The sequence below is a fragment of the Vanellus vanellus genome (genome assembly GCF_965231255.1).
Source record: "Vanellus vanellus genome assembly, chromosome: 4".
NCBI lineage: Eukaryota > Metazoa > Chordata > Aves > Charadriiformes > Charadriidae > Vanellus > Vanellus vanellus.
In genome coordinates, this window is record NC_138909.1 from 15,485,065 (window position 1) to 15,504,972 (window position 19,908).

A 19,908-nucleotide genomic window follows, 5' to 3' on the forward strand; every position below is an offset into this window, starting at 1 on the left:
TTTTTTTTCTTTTTTTTTTCTTTTTTTTTTTTTTTAAAGAGCAAAAGCAGAAATAGGAAACATTAAAGCATCTTTTAATTCATCAAAATACAGGTTAAGGCTCTGAAACAAATCTTAACCTTACCAAGGTATGAACCAAGGTACTTACAAAAAACAATCCATCTATCTTCTTTATCCAGGCCTACATCTCTCTAGCTCAGTCTATTCTGGGGTTTGACCTGGGCTGATGAATGGTCACCAGCAAAAAAAAAAAAAGACCCATTCCTTTTCTTTTAAAACATGCCACTCTTGCTGCTAGTGATATGAAAAATACCTCCACCAGGAGTGCAACTGATAAAGAGCATTCTGCCTGAACTTTCAGAGAACCTGGAGAAAGAAAATATTTTGAATTTATTCATTTCAAGAAGGTATTAATTCAAATTGTCCCAGAAAACAAAGGAAACGAGTCTGAGTGAAGAGGCAAAGATGACCCACTGCGAATAGTCATTAACCTGTGAAACCAGCTCTGTATCTGCCCATGAACCAGGGCAGAAAATGAACAAGGTAGAGGAAGCACTATAGACCAGGTCAGCATTCGCTTTTACCATTTAAAATACACAGGTGATATTAAACTCACATACATAGATCAGCATAAGTTTGCAACGATATACCAAGGCCCTTTATAAGCCAGGTTAAAAGTAATGTAAAGACATCCATGCAGAAGAAGAATCACTGTAACAGAATTCAGATAATATCACAGCCTTAAACTAGGGACTTTGTTTCAGTCAGGTGCTGTAGTATGCATTGGCAGATGCTTTATGGATTTCCCTACCACAAGAAGGAGGATCAAAGGGGGTGCTTTTGGAAGAAATTAGCATTTGTTAAACCCTCTTATCACCAAGCCAAAACTAAGCAGCCAATCTGACCCAAATCAAGGGTAGGTGACAAGTGGCACCTCTGTGCTTTTCATCCCAGGGTATTCTCAAACTCTACTGAGATGAATCCAAGTTCTAACAGCTCAGAGAACGAAAAATTCAAGGTAGGTCACATCCGAGTTTAAATAGTTTCATGACAGTGACACACCTAGAATGACTTGAACAGGGCATCCATCAAGTTTCCATCCTTTCCCATGTCTCACTTTCCCTACCCCACACATTATCTCTCTTACTGTGACAGCACACGCTGCTATAAGCCACCGCTCCCTCGCATTTCTGAGCCACCACTCAGGCTAACAATGCTCAAACTATGTTGACAACAGATCTACCAGCACAACATCAGCCATAATCTAAACGAGCTCTTCATGAGATCTATTTACTCAGTTTGTCTCTGTGTGTCTAAAAGAAGTCACCTATGAAAAATATAAAACATGGTCAGGGTCCCGCAATCCAGAGGAAGCCCTGAAGATGTGCATTTGGCAGTATTATCTGAAGGGGAAAAGAAACCCAGACTATTGTTCTCACCTATGTTGCTAGTTCTGCCTACTCTAGCTGCTTTGCTTTGGACAGAAGACAGAATTAATAAATTAGGAAAGAAGCAGGATTATACTTCTTTAATTAACTGACAGCACATTCCTTGAACTGACTACATTTTCCAAAAATCAAACATTTTAATTGTAGACAAATCACAAAACCAGAAAAGCTATTTACCTCATTTTTCTTCCCCCAGAGAACAAAACAAACAGAAATCAGACAACTATTGGGTCACTTCCAACTCAATTGCTTCAACTAGTGGGACTTTTGCTTCAATCAATGGGGCTTTTACTCTTTCTTGAAATATACCAAAGCAGATTCCAATGTAAATGAAGCCTAAATAGAAGGACAATTAAAAGAATAGGGGGAGTTTGTCCAGTTTATCAGATCCATACATTAAAACTAGAGGGGAAAAAAAAAAAACGGCCCAAAACTAAAACGCAAACCACCCCAAACCCACCGCTCTTGCTCTGTCTCATCTTGGATCCACCACAATTATGGGCAAAATTGCTAACACATGGGAAATAGCAACTATGATACGTCCACTAATCATATTAGGGAGAACAATAAACAGATGTAAGAGAAAACACTGTGAATAAGGGAAATAAAAGTTGACTGAGACCAGTTTTTAGAAAACTGTATGATTGAGGAATCTTCTATATTAGAACTAGACAAGGATTAAAAAGATGATGTTGAAGTCTATTCTTGAACTACAAAATTATTACTCCCTAGAAGGAATAACATATTCTATCTACATACAAAAATAGTTACACATACCTACACTTAATTTGAATTAAACTTATATTCATTCTGAACTTCAACGAGAACGGACTGAAGGATGTGTTGCCTGCAGACTGAATCCAAAAAACTCAGTAATTTAATTTTTAAATACTCAGCAAGATAAAAACACACCAAAAAAAGTGCCACCCAGCAAATGCAACAAACAGGCAGAAGTCTCTCAAGCAGGGTAGATAATTCTCTATTTGTTCCATTCTGTTCCATATCCAAAAAAAAACCCCAAACCCAAAAGATCAAAGATTCCAGACTGCTGATTTTTATCTTCCTGGAAACTGAAATAATTTGATCCATTTGGAAAGAAGATGATAAAAGTTATAACGCTTTCCTCAAACTGACAAATGCCACAAGAAAAGCTCTGGGCATCTGCCACTAATCCGAAACACTCTGATAGAAGCTGCTAACTGCATCAGTCCACTTATAAGGATTTCTAAATGCTCAAATTGTTTATAATTGAAAGGGGAAAAATGGGCTGATTACTTCAAGCCAAGTTCAATGTTACAAGTCACAATCAGCAAGGAGTTGGTCACCATTCCATCTGTCTGAGCAAAGAACATGAGAAAGAAAAAAAGAATCCACAACAAAAATTCTGCCACAAAAAAGGCCACGAGAAAAAGCATCTACAGAGTCTGGGTCGAAAGGAACTGTGATGAAAATGCCACAGTACACTGCTGCACCATCATATAATTTTACGAGTGATGCCTGACTACAGCTACAAAGAAGAGAGAGAGCAGGTCAGTCATGCTGAGGGAAAAGGGGAAAGCAAGGCCACGTTCCAGAAGGCACTGCAAATTGAATGGGTTTCCTTGAGATCTTGCAGGAAAACCTCCCTTTGTGATTCTCCTCAGAACCACCATGGCAAGAGAACTATGGCATGACTTCCACCTGAGGAAGAAAGGACTGTGTTTTATCCAGGTCTTACTGGAGTTACGGCATCCAAATGAGACAGCAAGCCTTCCATTCCAGGTGGTTAGTTGTGAGCTGCAGTGGTTAAAACAATCCAAGGACCTTTGATAGATCAGTTCCGCAGTATTTGGAAGACACGTTTCCCAGACACTGGGCATCTCATCATCCTGAAGGCAGCTGTGGGTCAATAAATGGTATGACTTGAGTCTTCTACTATTTTCGCTCCAGTAATTGAAATGTGCAGGTAGGTGTTGGTGCTCTGCATGGAGACTATGGCTTGCATTTGATGACGTTCAAGAACTGAGTAAGGGGTACAACCACTGCAGAAGAAGCCACCAGTGAGCTAATTGCTTTGCAAGAAAAATCTATGCAATTGGAACCTGTTGGAGAATCTCCAGTCTAAAATCCAATTGGGCTGATAAATTATGTTCACCTTGTTGAACATAGAGGCTGTCTACACTGTAAGTGGCCCAAAAGGAGAAATACTGTTCTTCTGGCAGGACAGTCTAGCTGGTCTCTCATTTCTTTTTAGTGCCTTCTGCCCGGGAGTATTAATCTGTCCCAGAGCACCTCATGTTACCTAACCCTCCTGGGAGTGCTAACTCAATTACAGCTCATTTTCAAAGCCTTCTACTCTGTCCTCAGCCAAATAAACTAACCTATAGAGCTCCAAGGAAGAGGATGGGAACTATCAATGAAAAAGCTACTTGTGACTCAAGGGCACTCAGCATTAAAACATTTCTTTTTATCAAAGCAGAGGAACGGCAGAGTAGACAATCATGAGAAGTACGACGATGCCAAGACTTGCCGCCTCTGGGCTTCCAGAGACCACTTAAAATATGAAGTCTTCCAAACCATCTTGCTCAAGTATGTTAAAAATATGTAAGCAGAGGTTAAAAAAAAGGCCAGCTAACTATCCCGATTTTCTCTAAAGGTGTTTTGCATTTAAGGAGCTATAGTCAAGCAAAATGAGACACAGCACTGGAGAATGACTGGTCCTGCTACTGTCCCCTCAAAATTTCCCAATGTTCCAGTCCAAGTGCAATGGAGGAATTAGGCAAACGGCTAGAGCACCTGTAGGATCACACATCCCCCCACACCCTAAGATGTTATACAGCCAAAGTCCCATCTGCTAAAACAATGTTGCAGTATTTGGCAAGACCATCTTGCCCTTTCCGGGTAAAAATCAAAACAGTATAATAGATGAAATTCAGGCAAAGCTGGAGAAATGAGGGGGAGGACAGTGAAAGGAGCAAAGGGAAATTTGTTGCCGATAGGGAAGAATTGTTTGCAGTATGAAAATTTCTTCTCTCTACAAAGGAACAGAAACAAAGAAGGAGAGAAACACCACCAGACTGACCTTTATATTTGTTTAAGAAAACAAAAACCAAACCAAACAATCAGTGATGATTGAACTAACAATGTCTTCAATTCCCATTTTGGATAGATGTGACAGAAAGGCTCCTGAGCTAGGACTTCTGCCCACAGTAATGGTGTAATCAGGGAAACAAAAGAGCCATCAGTCTAGTCCAGCCTTATACTCCAAGTATGAGAGTTTGTGTAGGTATTAAAACTACATTGTAAGCAAGTAAGTAAGAGCTGGTGCAGAACCATATTCATGTCTTCTTTTAAGTTGCAATGGGCGGAGTATACAATAAAGCAGTTTGTCGTCCTGCATTTTAAACGACTGAATTAGAACAGAATCTACAGTGCGTTATCTTGCTAAATCCTACATATTACTTCAAGGTGCAAAATATGATGGGTGTGATTTTAAGGATGTTAGGAAATTGCAGATGTAAGACTAGCAATTGCTGAAAAAAGAGATTGTAAGAGTGGTGATATATCAGTGGCAAAGATCAGTACAAGATTTTATTTGCCCAAGTTTTAATTAGGCATGCTATTGCCCTTTTTCAGTTTTACTTTAAATCAAATGTCTATACGGAAATTATGAAAATGTGAATCTGGAGAGACACTTCAAAGAGAGAGCTTGATGACATCAAGTGACAGCAGCATTATGGAATTCACAGTATTTTTACATTAAGGACATGGCTCAATAATTGCCAGTCCTGCACGCTTACATATTCTAATTGAAATTTTACATTCTGGCATAAACTACAAATCCTAAATATAGGCAGCATGGTCTTTTCTTTGGAACTTGCTACACAAATACATCAATTATGACAATTTAATTGGACATGCTTTTATTTCATTAAAAATAGCTGTTTGAAGAGTTCAAGCCAGTCAGTTCAGCACTGTCAATGGCAAATGCTAAAATATTTCAAATTACCTGTGTTACCTTTAAGGAATGCAGTAATTTTCAAGAGCCAAACAGAACAAATAATCTAAGCGATTACTTCGCTTATCAACTAATATTTTGTATGTAGCTGTCTGGCGCTTTACTATTTCATTATTCCATTAATGGAATCAGCTAATAAAACATGAACGCAAAGTCCAAGTACTTCGGACAGTCACCAAAATCCCATGATGGCATTAGTTTCCAAACATAAAGATTTGACTCCTCACACAAAGGTGACAGCAGGTATAACTTAAACTGGGAGAAAACATAGTTTCTCATTCGTTTAACATGGCCATCCCCAAACCCTCAGCACGTTATCTCTCATTCCTCCTCTCTACTTTAAAGTTTTTCCATGCAAGAAGCTTGGAGAACATAAAAAGAACTGCAGGAGCAGGGCACATTTGATAATATACACTGTCACAAGATGAAAAGACATGCTTTCTAGAGTAACGCGCTTGGTGAACACAGAGAGGTGGGGGAGAGAGGCCACCAATGAAGTATGCTTTACAATTACCGTTTCCACACAGAACTCCTTGGAGATCAACAGTGCAAGAATCCCATTCATTTTGATGAGATTCATTTATTTTTGAATGTTGTGAAAAGTAACTGCAGCACATAACATAAATATAGTAATAACTTCACTAGAGTACACTGGCCATTGTAATTTGGATCACTGTGAAAGCCAGTTTTTATTACAAAAGAAAACAAGCCTTAGAAGTGGGTGGAAGGACATCAGTATTTAATGTGTTGTATAATGTCTGCCACTGAAATCTTTGAAACAGGAAAAGCAAATACTCTGCCAATTAAGATATGAATGCAGTTACAAAGTTTCAATGTGGAATTAATGGACTGGGGGAAGAAAAGATTCTGGCTGACCACTGATCCAGCAAAGTACTGGGGCAACTTAAAGCATACAAGCAGTCCTACTGAAATGAGAGGGGGAAGATTTGAAGGTAAAAACACGTCCATGCTTAAATATTCTTCTGTTTATACGTTAAGAGTCATCCGCTAATTGTCTTCACATACAAAAATCCTTTCCAATTGTAAATAAAATTTCAGAGAACCCTTTTAAGTTTGTGAAGTTTTTGTGAATTTAAAAGCATCTCCTACCTTAAACCAGGGCCTAGAGAATGGAATCTGGAAAATTTTTCAAGATTTGTTCTTATTCTTAGATTTACATTTGGTGATTTTTGTTACGCCTTATTTCATAAAACATATAAGTAAAAACCTTTCTGGAAAGCAATGGTACAGAATTAGGGCTGAAGGGATCTCAAAAGGTCACCCAAACCAGTATTTCTCAACCTTTTTAAATCTAAAGCTCCCCTAAGCCTTTCAGAAAAAAATTCAGAGGTCATTTTGAGACAATTCACAATTCATTTCTGGCCCACTCAAAATCAGGTCTAACTTTGAACATCTGTAAGTTCTTTCCCCACTTTGCTTCTCTACAGCTGTTTTTGTTCAGCTGAAATTTCTTGCAACTGATTCTGATAGCCTATATTTCTCTGACCGATACACATATCTAGTCCATGCTACTGCCTAATACGCGATCAACTATACCTGACAGATAGCTATCTAACCTGTTTTTAAAATTCTGCAGTGGCAGACATGCCATAATGGCTCCAGCCAAACTATCAGAGAGGTTTAACTACCTAAAATTTTGGATTTTCCTAATGCCAACTTAAACCCTACAGCAATACAAACCTGTTATTTTTTGTCCTAACCACGATGAACCACCAACAGATTATTTCCTTCTCCCCACAACAAAATTTTTAATGCATTCAAAGCTTATTAATGACCCTCCTTAGTCTTCTCTATAGGCTTCGCAACCTCACTCCCTTTTATCCATCCTCACTGGACATGCGTTCTAAACCTCCAGTCATTTTTGCTGCTCTCCTTTGAAGTCATAGAAACATAGGGTTGGAAGGGACCTCTGGAGATCATCTAGTCCAACCCCCCTGCCAGAGCAGAGCCACCTTAGAGCAGGTTGCACAGGAACGCGTCCAGGCGGGTTTTGAATGTCTCCAGAGATGGAGACTCCACCACCTCCCTGGGCAGCCTGTTCCAGTAAGTCTTTCCAACTGTCTGCACTCTTCACAAACTATAGTGCGGAAACCTTGGACTTCAGCAAGACCAAGAAAAGCAGGACTGTTTCCCCCTTCCTTGAGGCGGTTTCTCTCCGTATACATCCCAGTATGACAGCCTTTTTAGCACCAGTGTGACGCTGTTAACTCCTGTTCCTTTCCCACAGAACTGTTACTTAGCTAGTTGTTCCTGGATTTGTATTTGTGCAACTGTTTCTTGAACAGTTGCACATTTTTTACAGATCTCTCTTGACTGTGACTCTTCTCTTTTGACTGTGAACTACTTTCAATGTACTGTTTTCCAACCATCTTGTATCCACTTCATCTAGACTAGAAAGGTACTGCATCACACAATCAGAAATAATACTGAGAGTCAAGATCATATACATGTCTATTAAGACTCAATTAAAAAATTCATAATAGTTAATAAACACCAATTTTGTACCATCTTTCACCCTAGGCACACCATTTCAACTTCTGGAAACTGTAACCCTTAGGTCTGAAGGGAGACAAGCACTCCTCTGAGTCACACGCTTGGAAAAAGAAGAGGCTGAAACTGCCCAGAAATGAAAACCAACAGGCCTCGAAGTCTCCCATGAAACTGGAGGCCTACAAACTGACACCAACCAAGAAGAAGAGGCGTAATAAACATTGGCAAGCAAAAATAAACGTTCATTTAAACCATCAATATTCAATAAGAATAAATGCCAAATTCTAAAAGTCTATATATCTATCTACTGCTTCTTTCTTAGCCACAAGGCCTGTCAGAGGATAAAATTAGATTGTTTTGACATAATTTGGTCTCCACAAATCTGTGTTGGCTGTTACAATTGGCATATACAATTTGAGATGTCAAAAGATTTATATCATTGAAAAGGTAGGGCCAATAATGGAAGCTCTGATGGGCCTAACAAGAGAGTGGCCTAATAAAGAAATCACTCAAAAGAACTTGGTTCAGCACAGCAAGCGGTCAAAAAAATGCAGCTAATACTTAGCCAACTTGCTAAAAGAGAATTACTTCTACTTCTACTCTAAATTTATGCACACTGTATGAAGGAAAGCATGAGCTAAATGTATATAACACAATATAAATCTCAGGAGAAAAGAAATTCCTTTCCTTTTAACATAGCTCTTCTTGTGTAATAAACTTGGTGACTGGCACTACATTTTAATCCAAATATGCACACATACAAAATTACAGATACATCTCACTCCCCCAGTGACTTTATAACATGTTGCTAGGTAACAGTGCATACAAGTCAGGTTTCAAGACCTTTAGTAAGTCACCATAAAATAACTGCATAGGCCTTTTGCATGAATAATGTACATTTGTATCCTTTTTCTGATGCCAATAGATCAGACATTGGAAACATGACTGTCTGCCAAACTGTAAACAGCTCCCCATCAACCGCTACATGAAAAACAACACATCAAAATGTTGTATGTTTTCGCAGCTTTCAGGCCTTCCCCCCTCGCCTGCTTTCTGCTCTCATTCTTGCTACATGCAGCCATCATGAGCACTACCATCTACCGGTCAGCAGAGTTGATGTATAGAGCCACTTCATGCACAGCAACCCAAATTTAAGATAGACATCAGCACAACAACATATATGGGACAACTGTCAGATAACATAAAAAATTGATTTCATATAGAGTCCAAATTAAAAACTCAAAAAAAACATACAAGCAAAAAAGGTATAAACAAATTAAAACAGACTCATCCTCACTCATTTTTATGGGTTATAATAATAAATTATATCAACAGTTGGGTTTTTTTTTTGTTTTTGTTTTTTTAAGAGAAGGTTTCTGTGGCTTCTTCCAACCCACGCAGCAAACCATTTGTGCTAGCCCATTTCACCTTCTGCTTGTTCTCAGCTCTTTCCATTTTCCTGGTTGGCTCCATGAATCCTCAAGGCTTGATTTCTTGTGTTTACCTATTCTACTCGATTCCCCAGAGAACTGTGATCCCAGAGACAGCAAGGCTTTCCAAAACAAATGGCTGAGGTTTCATCAAGGCAATGGCATTAGGACAGAGCTAATTCCTTAGTTCACCTGACAATAAAATTTGCTAAAATGCAACTTACATTCCATTTAAAGGAAAAAGATGACCAATTATTCTCTATTGAAAAGGGTATTGTCTATCTCCAAAGTCTAAAACTTGCCATAGGGACTGCCATCTCCTTGCAAACCAGAAGTTTCTTCACTGACTTTTTTCCTGACTTCCTTCTCTTTAAAAATTAAAGGCCAATTCTGAAAACATTTAGTATAGAACATCCCTCCAGCATGTCCACAATTCTGAAGTGTTCAGTCCAATCAATAAAAGAGCACATAAAATATAATAGATTCACCCTAAACACATCCTCCACTTCAGTTTCACATATGAATATCATTCTTACAGCAATAATCTGACAGTGAAAGAAAACACAATAAACACGTTTTGCATTAGATACGGATTTCAATTAAAATCATAAAAAAATTTAAAAGATGTTCATGAATCTCTAGGGCTACATTTTTTTAAGTGTTAATAATCAAGAAATGCAGTAACATTCATACTTCACACATATTTACTAGTTAGACCTCAAATAATACTCTGAAAGGAAGACAACTAATACTTTATTCCTCTTATTTAACGGATAGGTGAAGGCAGAGAACTTAAGAGCTGAATTTTCTAACACGCGGGGCGCTTGTGACCTTCAGCAATTTCAAACCAGAACTACAGCTATTCAGCATGCCTGAAAAACACACCAAATGAGATTTGCCAAGGTAATCGTCAATGAACTTGAAAGCCTGGATAATAAGTTCTCACCCCCAATCCCAGTAATTATCAGCAAAATCCCTCTCTTCTCTCACTGTTTCCCCCTCTTCCTTCCAACACACACCTTTCCTTATCAACAGAAACAAGAAATAAGAGGTTGCAATTTTTTTTCCTCCCTGCAATTCCACGACTTAGCAAACCCAAGGCAACGCGTTTCTTAGCACTTAGCAGCTGATGCTGCCGCTTGCTGCTCAATTACCTGACAGCTTCATAAGAAAATCTGATGCCATCTTGACAGAGATGTCTTGGCTGAATAGTGCTGATGCTGTATTGGCCACAAAGTCAGAGGAGTCTTTCAGCTTTGTGTTGTTGGGAGCTCTGTCAACAGTGCTAAGAGCAAAAGGTGCAGCTGAGATGCCATTGTCATCTTTGGGCTCTTCTTTCACTAGTAAAGGTGGAATACCTCCACTAGGCTGCCCAGCCACATCAGGTGTTTTAGATACAGAAGCTGATCCCGGAAGGTCAGGTCCACCTCCTTCCCTCTGTGGTCCCGGGCAGGAGTCACTATTTAGCTGTGGTGACCCTTTCACCTCAGTTTCTGGTATTTCCTCCTTCACTTTGGATTCTGTCCTGAGGAAATGTTGATGGCAACGCATATGGAGTTTCAGGCTGAAGTGGCGGGAGGAGGTAAAAGGGCATAGCTGGCATTGAAAGGTCTCACCCCTGTCTTGGTGCTGATGAACCTGGTTCAAGAGGTGAAACATAAAAGCACGTATTAAGCAAAACCGTTTACTACAGTTTACTAGCATTATAGAAATCTCAAATCTACACTCCTCACACCATTTTTTAAAAAAAGAAAAGTTAACTAATGGATTAATTCATTCTGAGCACTTGGAAAGAGGTCAGGCACTAAGAACAGTAGGATTCTTTCACACATAAGTCAAAGAACATAAACATCAGACTCAACTGAAAAAAAAATAAATCAAGAACTGCTCTTTCAGCAGTGTGGAAATGATGAAGTCTGCTTTGGATCAAACAGTCCTTACAACTGGATCCTGATGACCTGCCAGTGCATAAAAAGACTTCCAAGCTATAACTAGTAGCTTTCTTGATTAAAAAACAAAGAAACCAACCCCTATCTATTATATGTTCTGCTAAGCATGATCATTCTGTGCAACCACATAAATAACAATTTTTCAGAGCAACCCAGCAAAACACCAACCTGCATAGCAACGTCCATCGTTAATTCATGTATCACTAGAGTAAAAACACAGCACCTGGCAATACCAAGGCACTACTGAAACAGTTTATTGCAAATTAATTCTACCAGAAAATAAACAGCTCTGTTATGATAGAATACAAACATCAGAGTTGGTGTTTGCCATTGATTCTATTTTATCAGTCAATTAACGATCACAGTTAATCTTACTGTCCTCATTTTGACTGCAGGCTCTTTCTCATAGAGACTGCATGATCCAGTATGACTACAATGCCCGGTATCCTCAGGCCCAATCCTGATTACCTTTTAAAGAGAACTCCATCCATCCATCTGTAATGGTTCACATACTTTTGAACAGACACACTTATTAATATAAACTATATACATATAATTATACAATTTCTTGTTTAACACAGGACTCATGAAAGGGAAGGAGTAAGTGAGCCCAGCATAATAGTGGCAGGTATATTGAAAGTTTTTTCCCTATAACTTCACAAATGAATTTTAAATCCTGACAGCAGCACGCCAGGCTACTCCTTGCAGATAGACTGGCAAATATATACGTTTTTTCCTTACTAATTGATGAACATGTGATCAGGACAAACTGGCACCAGACTGAGCTCCACACATTCATTTTCACTTGTGACTCAAGTTGGTTGGAAACATTTCAGCTAGACAGATTCTTGTTGGAAAACGGCAATTTGTTGAATGCAAAATATTTCACCTGAAACACGGAGAGGTTTGATGAACTCTTGGCAAACAAGGTGTGATTCCCCTGCCCTATTGAGTGGCACTCTATCCCCCACTCCCTGGGCTTGGCTCAGAAGCAGCCAGCTGTAGCCAGGGATCCAAGACTTGCTGCTGTAGCCTGGGAGTACAGAAGCCCTGAGAACTCCAGCTCTAATCAAAGCTCAGCTCTGCACCAGGGAGCCGGGAAAACCTAGTTTTAACTAAGGCTTTCGGCATTTTCCAGTTTCCTGCAGAGCTAAGATCTAGATCCCGAGAGTCCTGGTGTAGATGCTGCAGAGCTCTGGGGTAACAGTAGCATCTCCCAAACAGAGCTCTGCCAAAATTCAGGTTGGAGTTTCACAGAATGGTAGGGGTTAGAAGGGACCTCTGGAGATCATCTAGACCAACCCCCCCCCGGCCAAAGAAGGATCACCTAGAGCAGGTTGCACAGAAACGCGTCCAGGCAGGTTTTGAATATCGCCAGAGAAGGAGACTCCACAACCTCTCTGGGCAGTCTGTTCCAGTGCTTTGTCACCCTCAAAGTAGAGAAGTTTTTCCTTATGTTCAGATGGAATTTCCTGTGTTCCAGTTTGTGCCCGTTGCCCCTTGTCCTGTTGCTGGGCACCACTGAAAAGAGTCTGGCCCCATCCTCTTGACACCTGCCTTTTAGATATTTATAAGCATTGATGGGATCCCCGCTCAGTCTTCTCCAGGCGATACCAACCCAGGTCTCTTAGCCTTTCCTCATAAGAGAGATGTTCCAGTCCCTTGACCACTTTCGTAGCCCTCCACTGGACTGCCTCCAGTAGTTCCTCATCTTTCTTGAACTGGGGAGCCCAGAACCGAACACAGTACTCCAGATGTGGCCTCACCAGGGCAGAGTAGAGAGTGTTGTAGATTTGCCCTGATTAATTTTCTATATAGTAAGAGGAATTTAGTTATAAGCTCATATCCAGCATTCCCAGCTCTACATACGCAGGACCTGAATTCAGGTCTGCTAGAATGTGATGCTGGGAGACATCCCTCTTTTAGCCCTTTTTTACATTCAGTGGTCTTCATATCATTAGTGCTGTGTAACTTTTCAGTCGTAGTTCTCCATGGGCTCCAGAGATTAGGTACTAAACAAACAGATAGCAAGAGAGCATTTCTCTTGGCCACCCACTTTACAGAATGTCATTCTCAGTATCGTATAAACATGACATTTACAGACAAAGAAATTCTGGAATCTTAAAATTGCACCTGACAACAAAAAAAATTAGAAGCTAATGCAAACCCAAGACAGTTTTAAAGCAACAACCTTGCAGAAGAATAGCAGCACAGTAAATTCGAAGTATTCACAGATTACAACAGAAACGCCAACCAGATTGCCTGTCTTCCCTACTGGAAACAGGATAGTCTGTGAGCACAGCAGTATGTAAGCACTCTTCTTCATGAAGAGCACCGAGATGTACTAATGGTAGCAAGCACTCTCACCATGGCAACTTTATCTCTTACACCCACTGAGATTCTGTGTGCCAGGGTTTCTCTCCAGGATCCCCTTCAATCAACATTTCCCTGCCTACATATTTAACCACTTCTTCCAGAGGCCCCTTATCACAATCATCAATACGATGCGTTCTGAAGGCTGTCACTGCTGCAGTCGGGTGGCAAAATGTGTGGGAGTCCACTTTCTCTTCCCTGGAGCATGGCATGCCATCCCTGCAATATCTTTTAGGAATGGATGAGAATAGGAGGGACTGATTCATCCGATTTGGAATTTTCTCCTGCCCAAAGACAATAACAGCATCACCAAAGGATTTCTCAAAAAATAAGGTATGTTTATAACTTGCAGCCAAGGAATGACAGAATTCAAACCCAAATATTCAGGGTTTTGAAAGGAAGAATTTTAGATCTACAAAAAAACCCCATATGAAACAACATCAAGCCCAATATTTAGCTCCCAATGTCCTGGGTCCAGTCCCATCCTAAGACTTAATTTTTTTAATTCTCAAAAATAAATAATAATATTTAAAAGTTTGAACACTAGAAATAGACGCTAAGAATTAAAGTCCTTCTAAAGCAAAAAAACTATCCCTTATTTTCTCATTTGACAGTAGCTAAAAGAGCCAAGAATTGTCATTCTATGCTATTCAAAGAGAAAAGTCAAGGCAGCAACTACTTGCTACAGAATAAGAAACAAGAAACCCTGTAGAGCTACACAGAAAGCCACAGGGGAGATCCAGGTCACGCAATGTTACAGTCCAAAAAGCTGCCTTCTCCCTCCGTGAGACAGGGAACAGCTCTTACACTGTGCTAATGCTACCCAAACCATCAGATGTCCTCTTTTGACTCAACTAGGCTGTTGCTTGAAGAACCACAGGTAGGAGACGACAAGAGGGCAGCTGACAGGTTTTCTCCAAAGTCCCACTCTGAGCCCAGCTGCTGCCAGATTCGGATCTCTCTGAATTACGCTGCAAACCATAGTGCGCAACCTGCTCATAGAGACTAGTTCTTTCAAAATCCCATAAAACTACTTTTTGATTTATGTCAGAAACATTTAAGACTCCTACCTTATGAGTTTATTTCATTCAACCATGGATATTCTCCTTGACTGTGAAAAATACTTGTATCATCTTTATTTTAACCCTACAGTCTTCCCAGTCTCAAACGATATTTTGTAGTCCTACAGTTTTTTCAGTGTGTGATTGACGTGACATGCAAAAATTTTCAACAGAACTATACACTCCTTACAAACTAGTTTGAGGACTTGGGTACAAGTTATCTATTCATCAATTATTTTGCCTTTAATTTGTTTCTTTCAGTTTCTCTTGCTGCCTCTTCATTCTTACATTACAAAAAAGAAAAAAACAGGAGCCATTCAATTTATCTTCTCTACCACACCTCCTTTCTATACCTGGCAGTCCCATTCTTTTCAGCTTATTCAAGGGAGTTCTTGCCACCCCACTAATCATTTTCATTACCAGCTTTTTAAATCCCTTCTATTTCTGATACATCTTTTTGATGCAGTGACCAGAAGTTAATATCATAAGTGGCAGAATACCATGTGTTAATAATAGCATTGTAATATTTTCAGTATTATTTCTGTTTTATTCTACAGACATTGAAATATCTAATGTACTTTTTAACCACTGCTGCGCGTGCCAAGAAAAGCTTTCCACTGAACTGTCTACGATACTCAGATATTTTCCCTGAGTAGTTACAGTTCATTATATCAGAGAGCCAGGTGCATGATTAGACTCTTGTTTCCAAGATGCAGTACCTTGTATTTGTCAACAATAACTTCATTTGCCCCCTTGTTTATCTGTCAGCCACCCTCTTTTTATTCCCTTTCATGGTTTGCCTTTTCTAATCTTGATTCATGCACATGAGGTTGTATCGTCTACAATTCTTTTACCCACAGACATCATTTTGTGCAGATCACATTTGCTAAAATATGCACAATTCCACTCTTAGTAATGGAACAACCCTCTGTTAGCCTTTTGTCATGCTTTAAAAATTGCTAATTCCTTCCTACCCTTTGTTTTACTGTCTCTTGGCAAATTTCTAACTTGCCATAGTACATCACATTGCTTAATTTATTTGGCAGCTTCTCAGTGAGAAGCTTTGCCAAAAGCTTTTTTAAAGACCAAATAAATTTCAACTGATTCTTAAGTCCATAATTTCCTGACATGCTCAAAACATCTTAGTAGAAGAACACATGATTTTCTTTTACGGAAACCACATGTCCCTATATATTACATCATTTGTATCATTGTATACATTGTTACATTTTTTGTTGATATACTAACATTTCTAGTATCATAAGTATGAAAAGATGATTTAAGAAACTGCTTAAAAGCAACATCTCTGCTGATTTACCAGCCATTTTAAGTCATGGGAAGTACGCAGCAGCCCACAGAGATGTACCACAGTTTCAAATACAGGTGATCCCACCTAACAGGGTACAATGGGGAGTAGGAGCAAGGAAGACAGTGACACAGGCGCGTCCTGCGATTTTATAGTACTGGTGAGGTAGATCTTTTCTTTACACCTTCCTTAAAGTTGGGGTAACGCTTCGCACAAACTCTCCCTTTAGTTATGAGGAACAGGAAGGGAAGGATTGGCATTCACCTTTATTTTGTGGGACTTAACAGGTTTTTTTGGTTGTTATTTTTTTAAACACTTAGAATAAAAGGAAATGTTTTTTTCTGAGAACCTTCATCCCTAAGCAAAATCAGAACAAAAGGGGGTTGGGGTGATGAATCCATTCACTGCTATATTTGCTTCTGGTTACTCAGCCTTTACTTACTTATTGTGACCAAATTATCCCTTTTTTCTTTGCCTACTGTATATTTTATTTGTCTTACCAACTCAAGTGGATTAACATTTCCATGAGGGGCATATGTTTAGGCAACTATTGCAATCAACAACTACTACTACTACGGCCATCAGCCATACCCACCTACCCACTGATTTTTTCTGGTTTGGTTTTTTTTTTGGTTGGTTGGCTGGTTTGGGTTTGTTTTTGTTTTTTTTTTTTAGGGGGTTGTGTTGGTTTTTTTAAGTCTCTTTTAGTAAAATGCCTTCTTCTGCATCTACATTTGCATACACTTGAGAAGTCTCCATTTTGCATCTATCATGTGCCCTCTGCTTGTTCATTTCATGCTCTTTTCTGACAAGTTCCCTCATTTTTAAAATATTGCTCTTTCAAAAGTTTAGTGCTATGGTGCTAGTTTTGATATGATCCTTCCCCTCAGGACACATACATTATTTATATAGTATTTTCCTTTTGAAACTATTTCCTTGCTTTGCTTGAAAGCACAGGAAAAAAAAAAAGGCCTCTCTGCAGGGCTGGACTGGACTAGGTGTTCCAAAAAAAAAATTTTTTTTCTTTAAGATTTAAGGTATCAATGCATTTCCTGTCTGATCCTTGTCTCATATGCAAAAAGTGACAAGATAAAGAGGCATATATTTGAAGTCACTTGTGGTACCTGTCAGACTCTGTGCACAGATTTCACTTGTTGAAAAGCTGTGCAAGTTTGTGTTACCTCCCCTTGGCTGAGAGGAGGTAATGGAATGGGTGCCTCCCAGGGCTCTTTAAGGTTAGCTTAAACCAAACTAAACAAAAAACCCTCCCATAAAACACCGTTAACCTCCTTCTCCCAGTATGGTGAAAATGCTTTAAAATAACCTGCCCTATACTTCACTAAAATGGATGAGGAATGCGTATTCAGTTGTCTGACCCTAGCTGAGGAAGAAAGAGGGAAAAGCAAATCACTAAGGGATAGTGAGCAACCGGCTACATTCTTCAGGGCCTTTCCTTATTCCCACTATTATCCTGTAATTAATAGCCTCCCCTGAATCAGGAGGCTGATTATAACCCTCTTCATATTACATAGGAATATTAATCTGAGATCTCACTACATGGTCGCTCTTCACAAGCAACAGAAGCAGGAAGATCCTGTGTTTGAGCATCACATGACCTGCCTGCCATTGCATCGAACTTATCTGTTGAGCTTAATCTTCCCTTTTTATGTCATACCATCATGCTTCAGCACACGTTCTACAATGCCAACCTTCCTTTCCACTGCTAGAAGAGCTGGCTCGCCCATTTCTGCCTTATGTCTATATAGCAGCACAAGGAACATTTATAGATATTATTTTTGGCCATATGCTCCTCTTCCTCATTTTCCCTTCCAAGTGCTCAGACTAATATCCTGTTGCTTTCTTGGAACATATCTGTATGATCTCACAGCCTATCCTTCCACCAATTGCTGAGGAAGGAATGTGCATGATCCAAAGACACCAATTGGCCAAAGTCTGACTGATGCTTGTGGTATTGCTTTGAGGTAAATTTAATCTCTGCTTGCCTCCCAGGAAAACAGAAAAGCCTGAATACATCTTGCTGAATTACACCACCCCTTTCCGTTGCTTTCTGCAGAAGTAGTACATTAGATACTCTCTCTCTCAAGAGGAAAACAGCAGATTCCAACTGAATATATGTTTAGATAAACAGAGAGGACTCAAGCACAACCTTTGCTGCCTGCTTGGACAAGACACCTCTTCTCAGTTACGCATTCATTTTGTCCAGCCCTATTTTCACTATTCTCAGCACCCCGGAAACCACACTATGATACCAGAATCAAGTCCTGTGATGGTACCTCCAGATTCCTGGGAATAAGGGCCAAAACGTGTGGTTATGCATGTATTATAATCTGTCTCCAAAACAGACTAATAAAATTCCATACTGTGTCTATTTTAGGATTTTTCTAAGGTGCCTATCACTGTGCAATCTAAATGCCATATAACAATTATAGATAACACTGTGTGCCTTAAAAGGCAGTCTACTCAGCCTCCCTTATTCATTGTGTGTCTGTGTGGAAACTTTCTTTCTGCTTCCCCTTCTTGCCTTTCATTTCCTTGCCTCCAGTTCTGAGTTGGTCCTGGCAAAGTGCCCTTATTGGAAGAACGCTCCATCAACATGGTGGGTAGCGCATATAGATCTGAATATGGTCAGGGCTGGAATCAATCCAGCTCTCTCTGAATATTTTCTCTAGCAGGGGACAAGAAACCAAAAATGTTGGCAACGTTGTATTCTGGGCCAATCAGCTTGACATGTTATAATTACCATAAAATTACACAGTATTTATATTATATAGTTATTACTCATTAACCTAAAGATACACAAAATAAGGAAGGCCCATATGGAGACACACACAAACCACTCATGGAAATTAAATCTCTAAGTGACCGGTTTCAATGGAAAATGCCTGTGAGAACCTAGAAAAAAGAGGAGGTGGTTCAGCTCAGGGCTATGCTGCCTAGGAGGAAACAAAGACAACACTACTAGATTTTGAGGACTGCAGCTGGACAAAACACCTCAATGGGTTTTATCTGTCATCTCTGTCATCCTTATCAGTAGAACATAAAACCAGAAAACCAAAACGCAGCATAAAGGAAAAAAGCTTGGCTTGTGATAGCATCCTAGAATAAAAATTGGGTTATAATTAATGACAAACACCAGCCTAGTACCCTAATTTTGAGTCGCCTTTTTGGTTTTGAAAAAATATGTCTTCACCTGCAGCCACAGTTGACTCATGGGGAGGGAAAGAGGGATAGAGAGCTGGGGTAGCTCTACCTTCATGGGTTGTCTGGCAGTAAAGAGATAGGGCCAGGTAGCTCCAAAGGATCCTAGGACAGCAAAGAGAACCAAAACATCCGACTGGCATAACCAGAACGCTGAATCCTAAGTAGCTCCCAGCTGTGCTGTACCATTTCTGATGTGTATTCATTCCATTTTGAACACTGTTGGCTTATATATGCATCAGTTATTATAATGTCATACTTATTCACAAATAGGTTTAAAAGCAGCACATTTTTATAATTAGAAAATAAATCTGAAATTTTTTATTTTTAATCTTGTTACCGATTTATACTTTTGCCAAAAGGAATTCAAATTATAACTGACACTGTTGACTACATGACTAACACAACCCTACCTCCTTCACCTGCCTCAATTTTGGTGTGATAGAAAATATTTTTACAAATGGCCTACTCAATTGAGAAAAGCATATGAAAGCCATTGAAATTAAGGTAAAACATTATCTTCCAGATTATTGCGATTCTTTACGTCTATCCATAAAACTATAACAAGGACAAAATACCAAATACAGGCCATCTAGTTTTGTAAGACAATTGCC

The 19,908-nt window shown here is 39.4% G+C and overlaps 1 protein-coding gene across 1 annotated transcript in view; it reads right to left on the reverse strand.

Annotated features, from left to right (window-relative positions):
* Positions 1-19,908, reverse strand: part of ZNF827 (zinc finger protein 827) — a gene marked incomplete at its 5' end in the record, with an annotated part of 110,933 nt that overhangs the window by 56,403 nt on the left and 34,622 nt on the right. The window contains one exon of the mRNA XM_082483123.1: positions 10,541-11,024. Within this exon, the coding sequence (XP_082339249.1) occupies positions 10,541-11,024 (484 nt within the window). The remainder of the gene's footprint in view (positions 1-10,540; positions 11,025-19,908) is intronic.